At 35.8% G+C, this 16,126-nt stretch overlaps 1 protein-coding gene across 1 annotated transcript; it reads right to left on the bottom strand.

The window, feature by feature from the left end:
- Window positions 1–366: 366 nt before the first annotated feature.
- Window positions 367–12,568, bottom strand: LOC136803372 (fumarylacetoacetase-like). The gene is made up of 15 exons (XM_067060097.1): window positions 12,380–12,568; window positions 9,757–9,867; window positions 9,438–9,524; window positions 9,148–9,182; window positions 8,752–8,801; window positions 8,267–8,357; window positions 7,374–7,468; window positions 7,090–7,142; window positions 6,688–6,741; window positions 6,456–6,501; window positions 5,942–6,075; window positions 5,292–5,367; window positions 4,882–4,928; window positions 1,886–1,987; window positions 367–894 (listed from the first exon to the last, which is right to left on the bottom strand). Exons 1-15 carry the CDS (start codon window positions 12,458–12,460, stop codon window positions 700–702), a joined length of 1,257 nt encoding a protein of 418 aa, XP_066916198.1. The 5' UTR covers window positions 12,461–12,568; the 3' UTR covers window positions 367–699.
- Window positions 12,569–16,126: the final 3,558 nt, after the last annotated feature.

Genomic DNA, 16,126 nt, shown 5'->3' with positions numbered 1-16,126 from the left:
TAGCATAAATTATGCAGACAGGATAAGAAGGATACTGTCTACAGAGATTTGGAAGGAGGAGGAGGAGTGATAATTTTACAAAGTAATGAAATATTTGATGAAATGATTTTTCAAAGGAAGGAAGTGATTTCTCGCACAGGCGAACCAGAAATTGATTAACGTTCAGTTTACAAAAATAGCACTCTGAAATGCTTTAAAATAATATAGACATTACGACTAACATTGCGAAAAGCTATCAATTTAATGAATATAACTTCTTCAAGAACCCTTTTCCACAGGTGTGGAGAGTCGAATTTTACAAAAGAGGTTTATAGGGAAGTTAATTCTAAATGCCCATAGTGGTGTGTAAGAAAAATAGACGTTAAATTTTGATTGTCATCATCGTCGATAATTTTTGTATTTTCAAATTTAAAAAAAGACTACATAGGTTTTTAAAAATAGAAAGAAATAAATAAAATGAGTAAAAAAAGAACAGAACAATTCTACTTGTTAAAAATTTTAGGTTTTTTCGTTTGCGGTGGCAATCATGGGAGATTTGGAGTTCCTTTAACCAATAAAACATTGTTAAATGTGAGCCAGGTTTGTTCACTAAATCTCAGCCGATTCAAGTTTCAGTTCTCAAGCATAAAGGTAACTCCTAACTCCGCGGACTAAAGCAGTTGACCACTCCACTAACATACTATTTCAAGTTCGTTTCGTTTATAACGGGTGAGCTGGAAGGATTTTTCCTGCACATAGTCCGAATCCGACTCTGTAACCATCACCTTGAGCATAACCAGACATCATGACTTCGTCTCCGTCTAAAATCATTTTTCGGGTTTCACCGTTTCCGATTGGGACGTCTTTGGTACGATTCCACGAGAGCTCCAACATACTACCAAATGATTCAGGTTCCTGAGAAGATTTTGTAAGAAAATTTTTTGGGTCACTCAATGATTATGATTTGAAACTATGTTTTGATGGAATTTAATTTAATTTCATTGGATTTTAACTTTTAAATTTGATGTTATAATAATTGTTATGTTCGGAGTTTTTATGATTTAGAAGTACAAACCATGTTCTGTTGATAAGAATTTAATTCAATTTTATTGGATTTTAACTTTTAATTTTGATGTTATAATAATTATGTTCAGAGGTTTGACGACTTAGAAACTTAAGTTATTGTTGTACAGATATTTCGATACATACCACTAGACTACGGTTTGAAGAGATGTTAAAAAGTAAACGAAGAACGAATGATAAGTCACTTCTTTGGATGAAATTATCCTTCATTGAAATGCAAAATACAAGGCTCCACTAGCATACCCAAAATTTTTACAAATTGGATTTGGGTTCGTCCAATTGCCATTTTAAAAACATTTTCTTGACTTGATATAGGGTGTGGCTTATGAGCAGTATAGAGTTTTGATTTGACTTCCTATGCATGGTTTACGTCTCGAACTTTAGACATGAAAGAATTCGAGTCTCTTTGACATCTTAAAGGGATTTTAAAAATATTTTATGTAATATATAAAGAAAATCACACTAGCACGCAAGCTAGCGAACTTATTAAAATCAAAACCGTTGCAATAGGGAAAGAAAGTCACGTTATTTCAAAATGAGAGATTTTTTATAAGCCATACGTTCATATTAGTTGATGCGATTTTTCATATTTAGAGCTTTTAGATTGAAACCGAAATGTTAGAAATTACACCAAAATATTGTCACATAACTTTTGATTTTTAAATTTTAAACCTTAAATAAACCCATACATGAACCTAGCCCGATCGAATCACCAAACGCAATTGATAAAAGACTATTTCAATAAGACATGTTACCAAAAACAATAAAGTCCCCTAAAAAATGCTCGTTCAGCCAATCAAAATAGAGAAAAAGTATGACTTACAGGGCCACTGATGGTTCCAGATCCCATAAGATCTCCAGGCTGCATATTACAGCCAGTGATTGAATGGTGAGCCAACTGTTGTTTCGGTGTCCAATACATGTACTGAAGAAAGAGATAAAGATTTTTCATAGCATAGAAAGCAAATTCTTCAATAAAGGTTCCCTCTCTATAGATGAGGAAGATTTAGCAGTTTCTTAAAGGGTACTGTACATTAAAGTTCGAATACCCTTTTTTAATAATCCCTAAAAGCCGAAGAAGTAATTGGATTTTCTTAAGAAGAAGAAGTATCTAAGGAAGGGAAGCAATTTCTTTCTTGGCACTTTTGTAATTTAAAAGGGGAAATTTGCTCCAACAAACATATGTAAGTCAAATCAATGGTCAAACTTTGCGTATTTATTGAGTGGTACTTTAATTTTTTCAGGGTTGAAAAGCGCGAAAAACCTTGGGAACAGAAATTTTTCGAGGTTGTAGGGTATCAGTATTTTAAGTTTAAAATACCGCCTATTATTAATTCATGTTTCTAGTCCATTTAGGCGTTTCTCTTGATGATGATGCTGAGCTGTGCTGAGGCGAACCCTAAAAATATTTTTGTTTCCGGTCCACCGGGTGACGAAAAAAACACTCACCCGGCCGGCCGCAAAAATTTTTTTTTTGCTAAATTTCGATCCCAAAACTATCCCAAAACTCGATTTTTTAAAGCACTCGCTTTACCTTTAAATCTGTAGTAACTTGACACCGCTACAGGCTTCGGCATAAGAAAAATTCACGTGTGATCATCGCACGCCTAGATTTTGATTTATAGTGGTCTAGGCGTGCGATTATTCAAATACTTAATTTTCATCGTTTATATTTTCAATTGTGTTACAATATCTCTAAGAACTGGACACTCTCTTTCATTTTGAATATTTATCTTCAATTGCTATAGGCTCCAAACTGTGATTACGAAGTGAACTTTTTTGAGAAAAAAGTATAGTGAGAGAAATAAATCCTCACTTTATGAATGTTTCTTTTTATTTTACTCACAAGTGAGCATGATTCCTTTTATAAAAACAAAGCTGTTTACTTACTGAAAAGTCCCCACTTTGTGAATGTTTCTATTTATTTTACCCACAAATCAGCATGATTCTTTTATAAAAACCAAGTTGTATATAAAAAAAAACATTTAAAAAGTTGAGTTGCAAGCAAGAATTAACAAAAACAATGCAGGGTTTAGTTTGAGATGAAGAAAATTTCATTTCTATAACAATGATCAGGATAAAACCTTCATTCCAAGTGATTTCTAGGCGTGCATTTTACAGTAGAATATAAAATATCACGTGCGATAAATCACACGGCTCAAAAACTGATTCATGAAAGTTTTCCAAACAAACAAACTAACCCTAACCCTAACGATGATGTACGAAAAAAAATGCGGCCGGGTGACGACGAAATAAATTTTCACCCGGATGGTGGACCGGAAACAAAACATTTTTTCGGGTTCTCAGAGAAATCTCTTAGTAGGGGACCAATCCTTAGGATCCGTGACATCTTTTATGCGACGCAACCGCATGTAGTTAGTTCGTAAGTAGGAAATTCTGTCAGATAGAGTACGATTGACGTCAAATTTTGTCTAAACCGTACGGAGTCTGACATAATTTTGAACTTTAAGTGGCCGTATTTCTTTGTGTGTTCGAGTAAGAGACTTGTTGTAGTATACTTTTTTGCTCAGAATTTCATGCTCTTTCCGATGGTCCCATTCATGTCTTTGGGATTTGAGTTTTGAAAAACGTCAATTTTTTACTAATTTTTTTCCCTTACAGTTTTGCCTGTAAACCTCTGTTTTTTAGTCATAAAAACTTTTGCCGGGCCTAATTCACGGGCCCCCTCTCAAAAAAGTCTTAAAAACCTTCCTACTTTCGAACTAACTACATGCGGTTGCGTCGCATAAAATATGTCACGGATCCTAAGGATTGGCCCCCTACTATCTCGATGATGGGACCAGATTAACAAGAAGTTCTTTATAGAAAAGGAAAATTGAAGAACAGTCCCGATGAAACGACGATATAAGATGCAAATTTGAGAAATTTGATGAAATGAAATGTGGGTTGTAAAAAAGCTTCGCTATTATAACACCAAACTAACGATGACTGATAATATGACAGTATTTTTTATATTAACACGTTAAAATTGCGTGGGATTAATTATAGAACAGCAGTTAATATTGTGAAACGAAAAAAAAAGTAAAAAAGCACATTCTCAGACACGCTTAGGTCAGATTACAAGTAGCATAGAAACCACACAATAGTCTTATCCAAAGAGCAAGGTATCTAATAACACGCCTCTTTTGTCTACGTTTTCAGTTTCGAAACTACAGGAAGTTTCATCGTCAAAATTTACTGATGGGGGAAGTGGCCATAATTTGCACGATGTCGGGTATGTACGGATGGAACCAATAAACGACCCTTACTTTTAAAAAGACTAAATTTTAAAAAAGTGAGCTAAAAACACGTTTTGCAATTTTTCTCTCTTAAAGTCTTTCCAAAAAGGCCAGAAATTATTAATATTACGAGTTTTTCAAATGTTACCTTTAAAATCAAACTCAGAAGAAGTTTTCGTTGTTCTCTATCTCTCCATTCATAAACTCGATGATAAATATAACCTTTTGGGTAACCGCTGTATTGAGGTTTAGTTTTACCCAATTGATGTTCCAGGTCAATTAATGAAAAAAAATCCTCTTCTTAATATTTGCCATTTTTCTTTCAGAGAAACTGAATCAAAATTGGCATTCGGCCCCATCTTGTGTACTGCGAGAAAACGATTCAAGATTTGTTATTGTTATTATAGCCGCTTTATGGTGAGAAGACTGATTGACAGATTGATTTTTTTAACCTTTTAGATCCAATGAACCGTAGACTGGCTTAGTTTTTCACGGTCCCAACCTCGACCAACTTTAACTCTAAAGCTTGCAGATTTCTGAAACCCTCTAGCTACCACTAGCAGTAAAATGAGCTAATTACCTTTAAATTTGATCTTGAAACAACTCCAGCTTCGCTTGCATTTTCACCTGAAATACCAAACCAATTAATTTTGGCAAATTTTTGAAAACATTTTCAAACTGTCAACACGAGAGGACCTCCTTAACCCATTAAGTGCCACTGACATCATATCAGATCGCCCGATTTTTCGGTCCAATACCGGTAGGGTTAGACCAAAGCACTGTGACCCAATCTGAATAAAAAGTCGACCTTAGCATTTTTTCTTGGGGTGTCTACGTGCATTTGAAATCAGAAAACTTTTTGAGAATTTTGTTGCGGAGTGATTTCACTTAATGGTTTATGCAGGTTAAGGGTAATTTGAAGGTTAACTGACAGTCTTATCTCATTTTCCAATAAAAAAGAACTTTAACTGAACTGAAAAACACACTTACTCTTGATTGCGACTTCCAGGTTGACATCGAATCGGAATTTGTCATCGTGTTTAAGGTATGGCAATGGTGCTGGATCCTGTAAAAGAATAAACAATTAATTAATCAAAGAGCTGTAACAAGTCGATAATAAAAATATACTTAAGATCACAAATTAGCTGTTGTCAAAAACTACTGTTCAAGAAGTTGTGTTGAACCACCTTAAGGAAATCTGGATGTTTCGTCAAGAATACTTAACTTATTATTAGAACAGAAATCGCAGAAGAGAGGGTGAAATTGTATTACATTTTAGTGTAAAAGTAGAGCATTTGGCTATGGTGCGCAAGTTTGTGGGTTCAGTTCCCGGCTGAGTCATACCCAAGATTTCGTACTTAGTACAAAAAATGGTACTAGATGCTTCTCTGCTTGATGCTCAGTCATTAAGAGAAAGATCAAGGGTACGTGAAGCAATCCAGGGAGAGAGAGTGGCGCCTTCCTAAATCTTCAGGTAGATAGCTATGGAAAGAGGGGCCTTCAGAGAGACGTCGCAGATTTACTTGGATCAAATGACATTTCAATTATGGCGGACTGGCAAACTTGCTTAGGTCCTGGGAAAAGATCCTTGAACAGCCCTAAATTACACAAATAAAAAAGCTCCTTAAGAGAAAACTTACATTTTGTTCGACGTTATCAATAGCGTGTGGCATGAGTGCATCCACGGTCACAACCCATGGTGAGATGGTGGTTGCAAAGCTTTTACCGGTGAAGGGACCGAGTGGTACGTATTCCCACTTCTGGAAGTCTCTTGCTACAAGAAGAAAAGTTGAGAAGCTACAACAGATAAAGAATTACGTAATAGCTATAGTGCACGGTACTGAGTACAATATGGGATATAGTTTTATAACAATATAGTGGGCATAGAAAATATTGAGAGACATAAGTCATATAATAAATCATTCGTAACCCACTTCAGTTTAGAACTAAAAGAGGAAACACCAATTGTATGAAACTTTGTGCTAAGTGGCATTGCGCTTTTAATTCATGATATTGGTGATATTGATAATAATGATAATACATTCATTAACTTCTTCTAGAATCTCTGTCACCTCCAACCCCTAACGAAAGGATTCTATTCGCTGTAATTTTGATTGGGGAAACTCATAACACTAGCGAAGACAAGTATCTTACCACTCCAATCGTTCATGATGACAAACCCAAAAATGTTTTCTTGTGCCTGTGAACACAAAGTTATGTTTTAGTTATGAATGATCAAAATATAAAACTGCGTAACCGAAAAAAAGGAAACATGAAACATACTACTACATCAAATAAGTTTGGGTTTAAAGACATAAGGAACATGAATAAAACCTGGCAAATCTCGTATTTTTCGTCTCGAGTCGAGATGACAGAATTTACTTACATTAGCAACCTTGATTGGATCTCCAAGATTGTTAGCAGGACCAACAAAGAAAGCCTTGAAATAAAACGAATATGAGATTTCCATAAACTTTATATGAAAAATAAGTTTATAGACCTTAAGCATTTTAAAATAAATTTGACAAACGAAAAAACTGTAGGTTGATAAAGGCACGCCCGTTTTTAAACTACCCTATCCAAATATATAGTGACTCCCCAAGCGATTTAAAATACCTGAAAATAGGACCGGTCTTTAGACGGTCTTCTAGGGGCCGGTAAATGACCGGTAAAAATTTAACAAAAGGCCGCTACGAGTCTAGTTAATTTAGGTTCCGCTGCGAAGCGTCCGTTCCCAGACAGGCCCGATCGCCCGGTCGACATCCTTTTACAACAATATGGGACGTACCATTTCTAGTTCGAAATCCAATGCTTTGCAGGGACCATGTGCTGGTGGTTTTTCTGGAATTATAAATAAAAAAATTGAAGAATTAATCAAACATGAACTTTACTCAACTGTCTCTTATTATCCGTTGTAGTCTAAAACAAGCCTTGGACAGAGCCTTGCAGTTGTTAACACAACTATACTTGCTTCGCTTACAGAATTTAGTAGTTAGGCTTGAAAGTACTGGACTAAGGATTTTTTGCATAATAAAAAAAAACAAGCTGAGAAAAAGACAGTGATTAAATTACCTGGTGCTCGTGATTGTCCGTTTGGTCTACGGACTGGTGTTCCACTAACAATGACTGATGAAGCTCGACCATGGTATCCAACTGGTAAGTGTAACCTGAGGAGTGAAATTGTAAGAAATTTGTTTCAACATTATAATAATATAGTTTTGCAAATTTGCAGGCCACCGTGCGGACACATGGGCCTCTACGAATCGCTCATTCTCAACATCTGGAAGGTTTACATTACGGAATTTTCCAAGACCGCATCAAGAATCTTGCAGCGGGAGGTCTGGTAACCCAGCCCTTGTTTTCGGGGATTGGTGGGTCAAACCGAAATATTTATGGGTTTAGGCGCAAGGGCTGTTGAACCCGACTGAGGATGCGGCACTATCATTCCTCTCCAATGGGAAATTGGCCCGCTCCTTTAGCGTGGGCGGCCGCCAATCCACCATCGGAATGTCAGATAAAAATCAGGCTGAAAACATTGATATCTGACATAAAAAGAAAAAATTAAATTTGGCCGGAACTTAATTTGGGAATTTATTTTCATCCTGTCAAAATTTCTTCCCTAGATAACGTAACTAGACGTTTTGGGAGAAAGCTTTCAAAAAGTTTTACTCTTAATACAAGTAGTATTTATTTTGGAAGAAACCATTCATTAACTAGGTGACTTAAAGCAACTTTGATGAAGATTTAATTAAACCTCCTAACGAAGACTTACTTGAGTCTCAACATTACTTTTATTTTAATGAAAGAAAGGCCATGCAATAACAGTGTGGGATGTGGAAGAGAAATTAAACTAATTCTCCAAAAGATTACTAAATTATTTTTGAATCAATGGCACATATAAGTATTAGTGTTACATTCCATATTTCACAACAATGCGGCAAAAGTTTCACAATAAATCATCATACCAATTAGGCATCAACGCATTTTCTTTTCCTCTGAACATTGTTCCAACATTTGTAGCGTGATCTCTTGAAGAATAGAAGTCAGTGTAGTCACCTGTGTGGAAAAAAGAGTGATAAAGGCTCAAAGCATAAGGTACAATCCAAAGATTCAGTGCTATAAAGTTCTGCAGTATTTGCATTGTCAAATATTGTCACTTTTTGCAACTTAGCCAATGCAAAGTTTTGCTGCTGTACATAGGCCAAGAACAGGATTGAAGAAGAAGAACAGGGCCTCATCTATTGGATTTTATTTCAATGAAGGATGACCAAGGGAGTTTTCAAACTCATACTACTGAAAACTACTCTTGATCACCAAGTATAGTTCTTTTGAGCTGTGAAACCTTTCAGCACTGCGGAACTGAGCAATGGTTGACCAACTGGGAACTAGTCACTTTTTTCACATTATCAATTTGCATTGTATGTTTGTTTTTATGATGAAAGATACCCACCTATTCTAGCTGGAAGATGCATTGTGACACTTTCCATGGGGATCAATGCTCTAAACAAGAGAATGAATAGTTTCGTTAGTTAACAAATCGCTGTTGACAAATCCAAAGGACAAATCACAAAATTAGTGTCTGAGAAAGCTAAGAGTTTTTCTGTCTAGCTAGCCTTAAATTTGAGATTTGCTCATTTTGCATAGTGAGGCTCAATTTCAAAATTTGTGCTCAGACAAACAGAAAAATTCTTAGTTTTCTCAGGCAATAACTTTGAGATTGGACCTTTTCATTTGTCAATGGTGAAATCAGCAATTCGCCCCAAGGATAAGAGTTTTCAAAACTGTTCAAAATGTATTACTACATTGGAATAAAAATGGATACCACAGTTTTTGAATAACTTCTTACTTTTCTCGTAGACCAGCATCATCTCTGAGAACTCCCTTGAAAGAAAGTAGATAAAGAGAATAATAGCATAGTCTTAGAACTCAAAACTTTGAAAGGAAAGTAACACAAACTAAAGTATGAACTGCGTACTTGGAATCAACAATTTAATGTTGCTTAATTAAGAGCACTTAAAATTTGTTAGTTTCTTTATCGCTTATAACTTATTTCATACAGCCTTTCTTAGTTAAATTTTTCAGTTAAATAAACTTTATTACTATTTTTCATCAAAATCATAATTTTCCTTAACAAACCTCATTTTTTGATAGAATCTTTTGTAATGTAGCTCTGGTTTCTTGCCAAGCTGGACGACCAAGTGACATGAATTCATTCAAAGTTGACTAGAAAAGGATGAAGCTCCTAATTAAAGAAGTAACCAAAATGCAACCACAAAATATAGATACTAGAGTAGATAGAATATTATTCAAACAATAAAATCAAAATTTGCACCTCTTTAAAGTTAAAAAGCACATTCAAAAAAATTGAAGAATCAAATTTATCTGAAAACACATGATTGTATTCAACAATACTGTATGAAACTCTAAATGATACTGTTACATAAAAATCTGTTACCTCGTCAAAGACATTTTGTTTTGTAGACATAACAGAACCGTTAAAAAGATGTTTGACTTCTGACAAATCCAAAACATAGTTGCCGATTGCAACACCGATTCGCTTCTTCGGCTAAAGAAGGGAAAAGGAAAAATTTCTACAATGTGAAAGACATCTACAATGTGAAAGACATCTACAATGTGAAAGACATCGCGCCACTCCAATAGAATCGATAGGTAATCAGACCTTCAAAAAATCTTGAGTATCGATCAGCGATAGATTATTTCCAAGCTATCGATTACTTATCGATCACATATCGACTACATACAACCTATCGATTACTTATCAATCATGTATCAATCAGCGATAGATTATTTCCAAGCTATCGATTACTTATCGATCACATATCGACTACATACAACCTATCGATTACTTATCAATCATGTATCGATTGTTAACAATCATCGATTACTTATCGTTCGTGCATTGATTACTTATCAATTGTTTACTCATCTTCGATCACGTATTGTTATCGATTATATATCGATCGTGACCGACTATTGACTACATTACCGGCCCTTTTTACGCCGACCCTTATTCCACCAACGAGCCCAAAAATAATGCTAATAAGGTCCGGCATAAAAAGGGCCAAGATAAGGTATTTAATGAAGTAAAGAAAATTTCTGGAATTCGCCAAATCTCATACCGATCTTATTACTTTGAATAAATGCCCGCTTTCGAATTTGGTTTTTAACTTTTTTTCGTTCAGCCAGCCTTTCAGAGGGTTTGAGAATGCTTCAGCCAAGATTTACCGTATACTTATAAAAAAGTGAGTGTAGTAGCTTTTCTAGGCCCTATGCTACCAGGGGATTGGATTCAATTCAAAAGTACATCCCAATCGAGATCAGCGAAAAATGTAGCCTGGAGATCATGCTATGATTTCTTATTCTATATACTGATGGCGAAATATATAGCATGGTATGGGCTGACAGTTTGAATTTCCCATATCCTAATAACGGTTGAAAACACAGCCAATCAAATCCTGTTATTGTTTCACTGGTCACACTTTCTTAAAGAAAGCGCAAGTTCCGAAATTTGGTTTTTATTTTAATAAGTGAGGACAGCGATAAATTCGAATTTCCCACTGTAATTTTTTTGAGGCCAAAATCGGACTCACAGCTCTGACCTGTCAAGTATTCATCAGATTTAAAAAAAATACGCAGACAGGTTCCTGTCTACGAAAAATTTTAATTTCATGCAAATGGCGAAAATTCGAGAAATTTAATCTCGCGAAGGCGAAAGTTAATCCAATTAAAGTACCACTCCCTAAAATTGATAGATAAATTATAATATAATATTTTATAGTATTTTATCATTACCCACCTAAAATTCACAACTGATATTACTTCTTAGCATTCAATTCAACCAAACTCATAAATAATCTCATAACTTTAATCTCTTAGTCTTAAGTCTTACACTTTCCAAGCTTGGACACACTTATCACCCCCCCCCCCTTTTCTTGTTAGCCCCTTGACTTTTACAATGATTTTAATATTTATTGATATTTATGAATAAAATTATTTTATTAAACAATCTTGTATTTTATATGTAGCGAAAATGGGCCTACAGGCCTAATGTTACTTAAATATATAGATAGATGGATAGATAATCAAGCTTTGAAAAAATCTTGAGTATCGATTACTTATCGATTCTATCGGTTAATCGATATCTAATCCATTGATTACTTATCGATTACTCAAGATTATCGATTATATCAATTAACTACGCCTGGCATCTCCCGCATTCCCAAAAGTTTCATGACCCTGCCGGTGCACCCGACAGTCAGGTTTTGAAAAAATGGAATGGCAAAATTTCCTAATTTAGGAATATTGGGACAAAAAATTCGACAATTTCCCCGATTTCCCAAAAGAAATTTCCAATAAAATCGAATTTCGCGGGAAAATTCCCCTGCTTTACCGATCTTCCAGTTTGGAAAAATTGGATTATCAGAGAAAGTTTTTCTGACTTGGAGCTCTCCTGCATTTTTGTTAGGCGAAGTTGACAGCTATGCATTAGACCATAACTTTAGAGTGTTTGGATGAAATAAAAGAGAAAGTAAAGAGTGGAGACAACATAGTGTGCACCCCCCCCCCACTCTGCAGGATGGGGTTTTGGATTTTTGGGTCCAAAACAGCCAGGTGGGAGTCTGAAATTTTGGACTTTCAGGTGGGGGGAAATAGGTTGAGGTGGGACTAGAAATCTTTAGGTGGGACTCTTATGGAAATCTTGAAAGAAAAATTTTTGATTCTTGTTAACCTTAGGTTACAAGACTTAGATTATAAATGAAGGATTGATAAAGAACTCTGCATTAAAAACTTAAATTCATATCACAGTTTGTTGTTGTTGAATTGAATTGCTTTACATTTCCTATCCGTGAACAAGTAAAAATTGAAGGGGAGGTCAGCACATCGAAATTTGGTAACTAAAAAATTTTTATTAAATAAAATCTCTATTTAAGGTGGGACTTGGAAAGTCAACTATCAGGTGGGAGTTTCTCAAGTGCTGGGACCTGAAATTTTAGGTGGGACCTTGACCCCCCCTGGCCCTGCACACTATGGACAAAGGGAAAAAAATAAATACATACTGATCCAGGTGTTGAAAAGATCCCATAAGGTAAATTTTGAATTGGAAAGTGAGATTCTGCAGATACTTCAATGAAAGACATTTTGGATGTGAACAAGTGAAGGTTAGCAAGGATATCAGAAGATTTGTTTTCAAAACACGCCAGCGGAACACCTCCCAACTGCACACGAGCTAGTGAATTCGGATTTGTGGATTTGGTTCATGGATTTTATTAAACACAAAAACAAGCTAGATATTTTTTGCCTCGCCTTGCGCCCATTATCCCGCCCAGGAAAACCACACACCGGGGTCGGCGAAGGAAATAAGGGTCTTCAACTCCTACAATAGAGATTTGACACTTACTACCCAGGAGGGGGGATACTTAGACAAAGGGAGGGTACGGTATGTTCCGCCCTTAAGATGGGTACCTTTTTTGGACTTCCAAAGTCCCGCTAAGGGTAGGAAAAATCAGAAAATCAAATTTCAGTCCCACTAAGGGTCGGAAAAATAGGAAAATTTCAACATTTTACCCCTGAAAGATCGAAATTTGGTCAAAATTGGTCAAATTTGTTCTGCTAAGGGTCGTAAAATTCCCAAAATTTTCCTTTGTTTTCTCCTTTTTAGTCCCGGTAAGGGGTAAGGGTCCAAAGTTCGAAAGTCGGGCGGCACCCCCCCCGTCAGCTCGCAACCCTAGTACCCCCCCCCCGGGGACTCTACAAAGGGATTTGACTCTTTATTGGCCTTATGCAGTGCCATATCAACTTATTAGCTATCAACAAATAGATGGTTTCTCTGAAACTTCGAACCTCATAGCCTTATCTCATAGTCATACCATGAATTTAAGAGCTTCTCGATGTTTTTCCCACTCAACTTATCGATATCGGGGAAAACTTGGTCGGAGAAAATTTTCATTCGTGAAAAATTATTCTTCGCTATTTATCCCCGATGAACTTTTCCTCGATAAAACAATAATCGATCAGGGCTACCTATTATGGTGCCTCATGGGTTTCTCCAGTCCAAGGGTTTCAACCCAGTACTATATTAGATATCGCAAGCGAACAAAGGGCATGATAGGTAAGTAGACGGGTAGAGTACAGTAAGTATTACATTTTGAGAAAAAAAATCTCTCTTAAATAAAACACACACGTTTTTTATAAGAACAAGCTACCGTAATTTTTCTAATTTAACGCGTAATCTAATTTTACGTGTACCCTGTTTTTGGCGAAAAGTCGTAATCAATTTTGCATTAGAGGATACGATGTTTATCAACAACAGGATACAAAAATTGGAAACATTTTGAAAGTTTCTCGCGAAACAAGGGTTGCTGCGCTTGTTGAAGACAAATATGCTATGGCGCTGTTAAATCTGATGACAAAACAATTGGTCATATCCCAAAGGTCTAAAATCACGTACTTCTTTATGAAAAAAGATGGTAAATTCAATGTTAAAGGATTATACGGACAACTGGTTGAGTTGGTTTCGGATTTTATGGAAAGTTACCGTATCAGAATACAGAAACTAGATGCAAAAAACACAAAGAAAAAGAAGAAAAACACTGAGAGAAAATAGAGTTCAAAAATACAATACAATATATGATACATACTATGTAATATATACTGTACAATTCTGACTAAATAAATATTTCTACGTGATTTAGCGCGTCCAATTTAATTTTCCCTAATTATTAACGCGTACTCAGCACGCTCGGATAATTTTTCACGCGTAGCATCCAAAATAACTATTTATTGCCACGCGTTAAATTAAAAAAAATTACGGTATATAAGAACATTAGGCTTCGATGACCAAATTATCAAAACAAGTTAAGAACATAAGGCTTTATCATCATAGGCGTAGCGAGATACCCAGCAAAATTTATGGATGAGAGCGGTTTTTACGACACTGTAATTATTACCTTTGTTTTATCAAAAGATAATAAATATGTCATAAACGTCTGCACTCCCTCACAAATTTTGTAGGGTATATCCCTTCGCCTACTTTAATCGTAGAAATTTTAGCGAGACAAATTTTAGCGTTTTAGCGAGTTTTCCCTATTTTCGCTAAAATAAATCTCGCTAAAACACACCGAATCGACAGATCGCTAAAATTTATCCACGCTAAATTTCTGGTTATATTGCCTTGATACATTTTTATCAATAGGAAGGGTTTCAGCAACCTCGTTCCCTGCGCATTATCAGCTTTTTGATGCTTACTGATAGCGCTAGATAATACCCTGGCATTGGCTGGTTTTCGAACGCGTAAGAACAAAACGTCAGATTTCATTCGTTCCTGGGTTTGGAACCATTGCATTGCAGTGTAACTTTGTAACGTCAGATTTTTTTATGACGTATTGTTTTGAGAAGTTCCCCCTCTGAGAGGGGGAACTCGCATCAGCCAACACCAGGGTATTCTCTGGCGTCAATCAGTAACGTAAATAAAGCCTGGGATACACGGGGACGAGGTTGGGGTTTCAGTGCATAGAAATAATGTCAATAATGTAACACGAGTGTTCGCTAAAATTTATCCACGCGAAATTTTTTGAAATCATGATTCGCTAAAATAAATCCAAAAAAAATCAAATTTCCTGCTTCGCTAATATACGGTAAAATTAGTCTCGCTAGTTTAGTCTCAAAAACACCCGATTTCTAAGGAAGAAAGGGACTAAAATGCTCTAAAAATATCAACTTTTTTATTTGACTAAAAGCACTATGATTTAGACTGTTCTACTATATAACAGAGTGCCTCAAGAGCTTCTTTTCATGGAAATGTTGAAGTTCTCATTTGAGTTCGTTGGAAGAATTATTCAGTACCTATCTGATCGCCTTCCTTTGGGGGGAAGGGTATTAGCGTGGTTACTTTATCAAGACTGAGAAGCGAATAGAAAAAAAGCAACTCGCAATACGGAAATGTTTTAAGAAGATAACACGAGCAAAGCAAGCGCAAAAATTTTTAACTAATCCAAAAGCCCTTTATTATGGCTAAAAATGCGTTTTGTAATGTAAAAATAGGGAAAGGAGCTCCATAATTGGTTTAGTCCATCCATTTTGCTTTTGATAATCGTTAATAATTGTTTATCAAATTCTACTCTAACCAAGGAAAAAAGACATTTATAAGTGCTTTAGCAGATAGTATCACTTTTTAATCTAAGGTTATGAAAAGTTATTATTCAAAGGATAGTGAATGGAATATTCGGTCCCCCTCAAACAGTCGCCCTGAAGGGGAGCTGTTGCCCCTCTTACCCCCTGTCACCACGCTACGGTTTTAGGGATGAAGTGGTATACTGTGTCAAAGTTGATGGTATTAGAAATCAGGGGTGTCATTTTCTAAATTTTATGAAAATAGTTTTTTTTATAAAAATGCATTACAGAAAGATTTTGAATTTACCGAAATACCGAACTTCCTTAGGTAAATACCAAAATACCGAAGCATTTTTAGGCAGTTTACCGTTACCGGCAGTATTTCAAATACCGGAATACCGTATATTTTTCTTCAAAATACCGAATAGAAAAACCCATACCGTGTCACCTTAAACCTTGAAACCCGGGGGCTCCCAATTCTAAAATCGGAGTCAATTCCCCCGTTGGGACTGATTGAATTGTAGGGTATTTTTTCAGATCAGGGACAAAATTTCCGCCAAATTTTCCATAGTGGGTCGGAGTCCCACATGATTTGTGACACAGTGATGTTAACGTTCATAAACCTCGTGGTTCACCAGCTACACTCAGCGGAGATCAAGCTTGAAATACGACCTGCTAAAAATCAGTAGTGAAAA

This window comes from Clytia hemisphaerica, unplaced genomic scaffold (genome assembly GCF_902728285.1).
Source record: "Clytia hemisphaerica strain Z4C2 unplaced genomic scaffold, Clytia hemisphaerica genome assembly, whole genome shotgun sequence".
NCBI lineage: Eukaryota > Metazoa > Cnidaria > Hydrozoa > Leptothecata > Clytiidae > Clytia > Clytia hemisphaerica.
Note: the sequence above shows the minus strand (reverse complement) of the source record. Positions and strands in the feature narration are given on the sequence as shown.

Bases quoted from the DNA above. Each gene is read 5' to 3' on its own strand.
- LOC136803372 (XM_067060097.1), bottom strand. From the start codon at position 12,460: ATGTCTTTCATTGAAGTATCTGCAGAATCTCACTTTCCAATTCAAAAT. The intron at 9,868-12,379 runs GTATGTATTTAT...TCCCTTCTTTAG, and splicing joins TCTTTTCAACACCTGGATCA to CCGAAGAAGCGAATCGGTGT. The intron at 9,183-9,437 runs GTTTGTTAAGGA...CTTTCTTTCAAG, and splicing joins AGATTCTATCAAAAAATGAG to GGAGTTCTCAGAGATGATGC.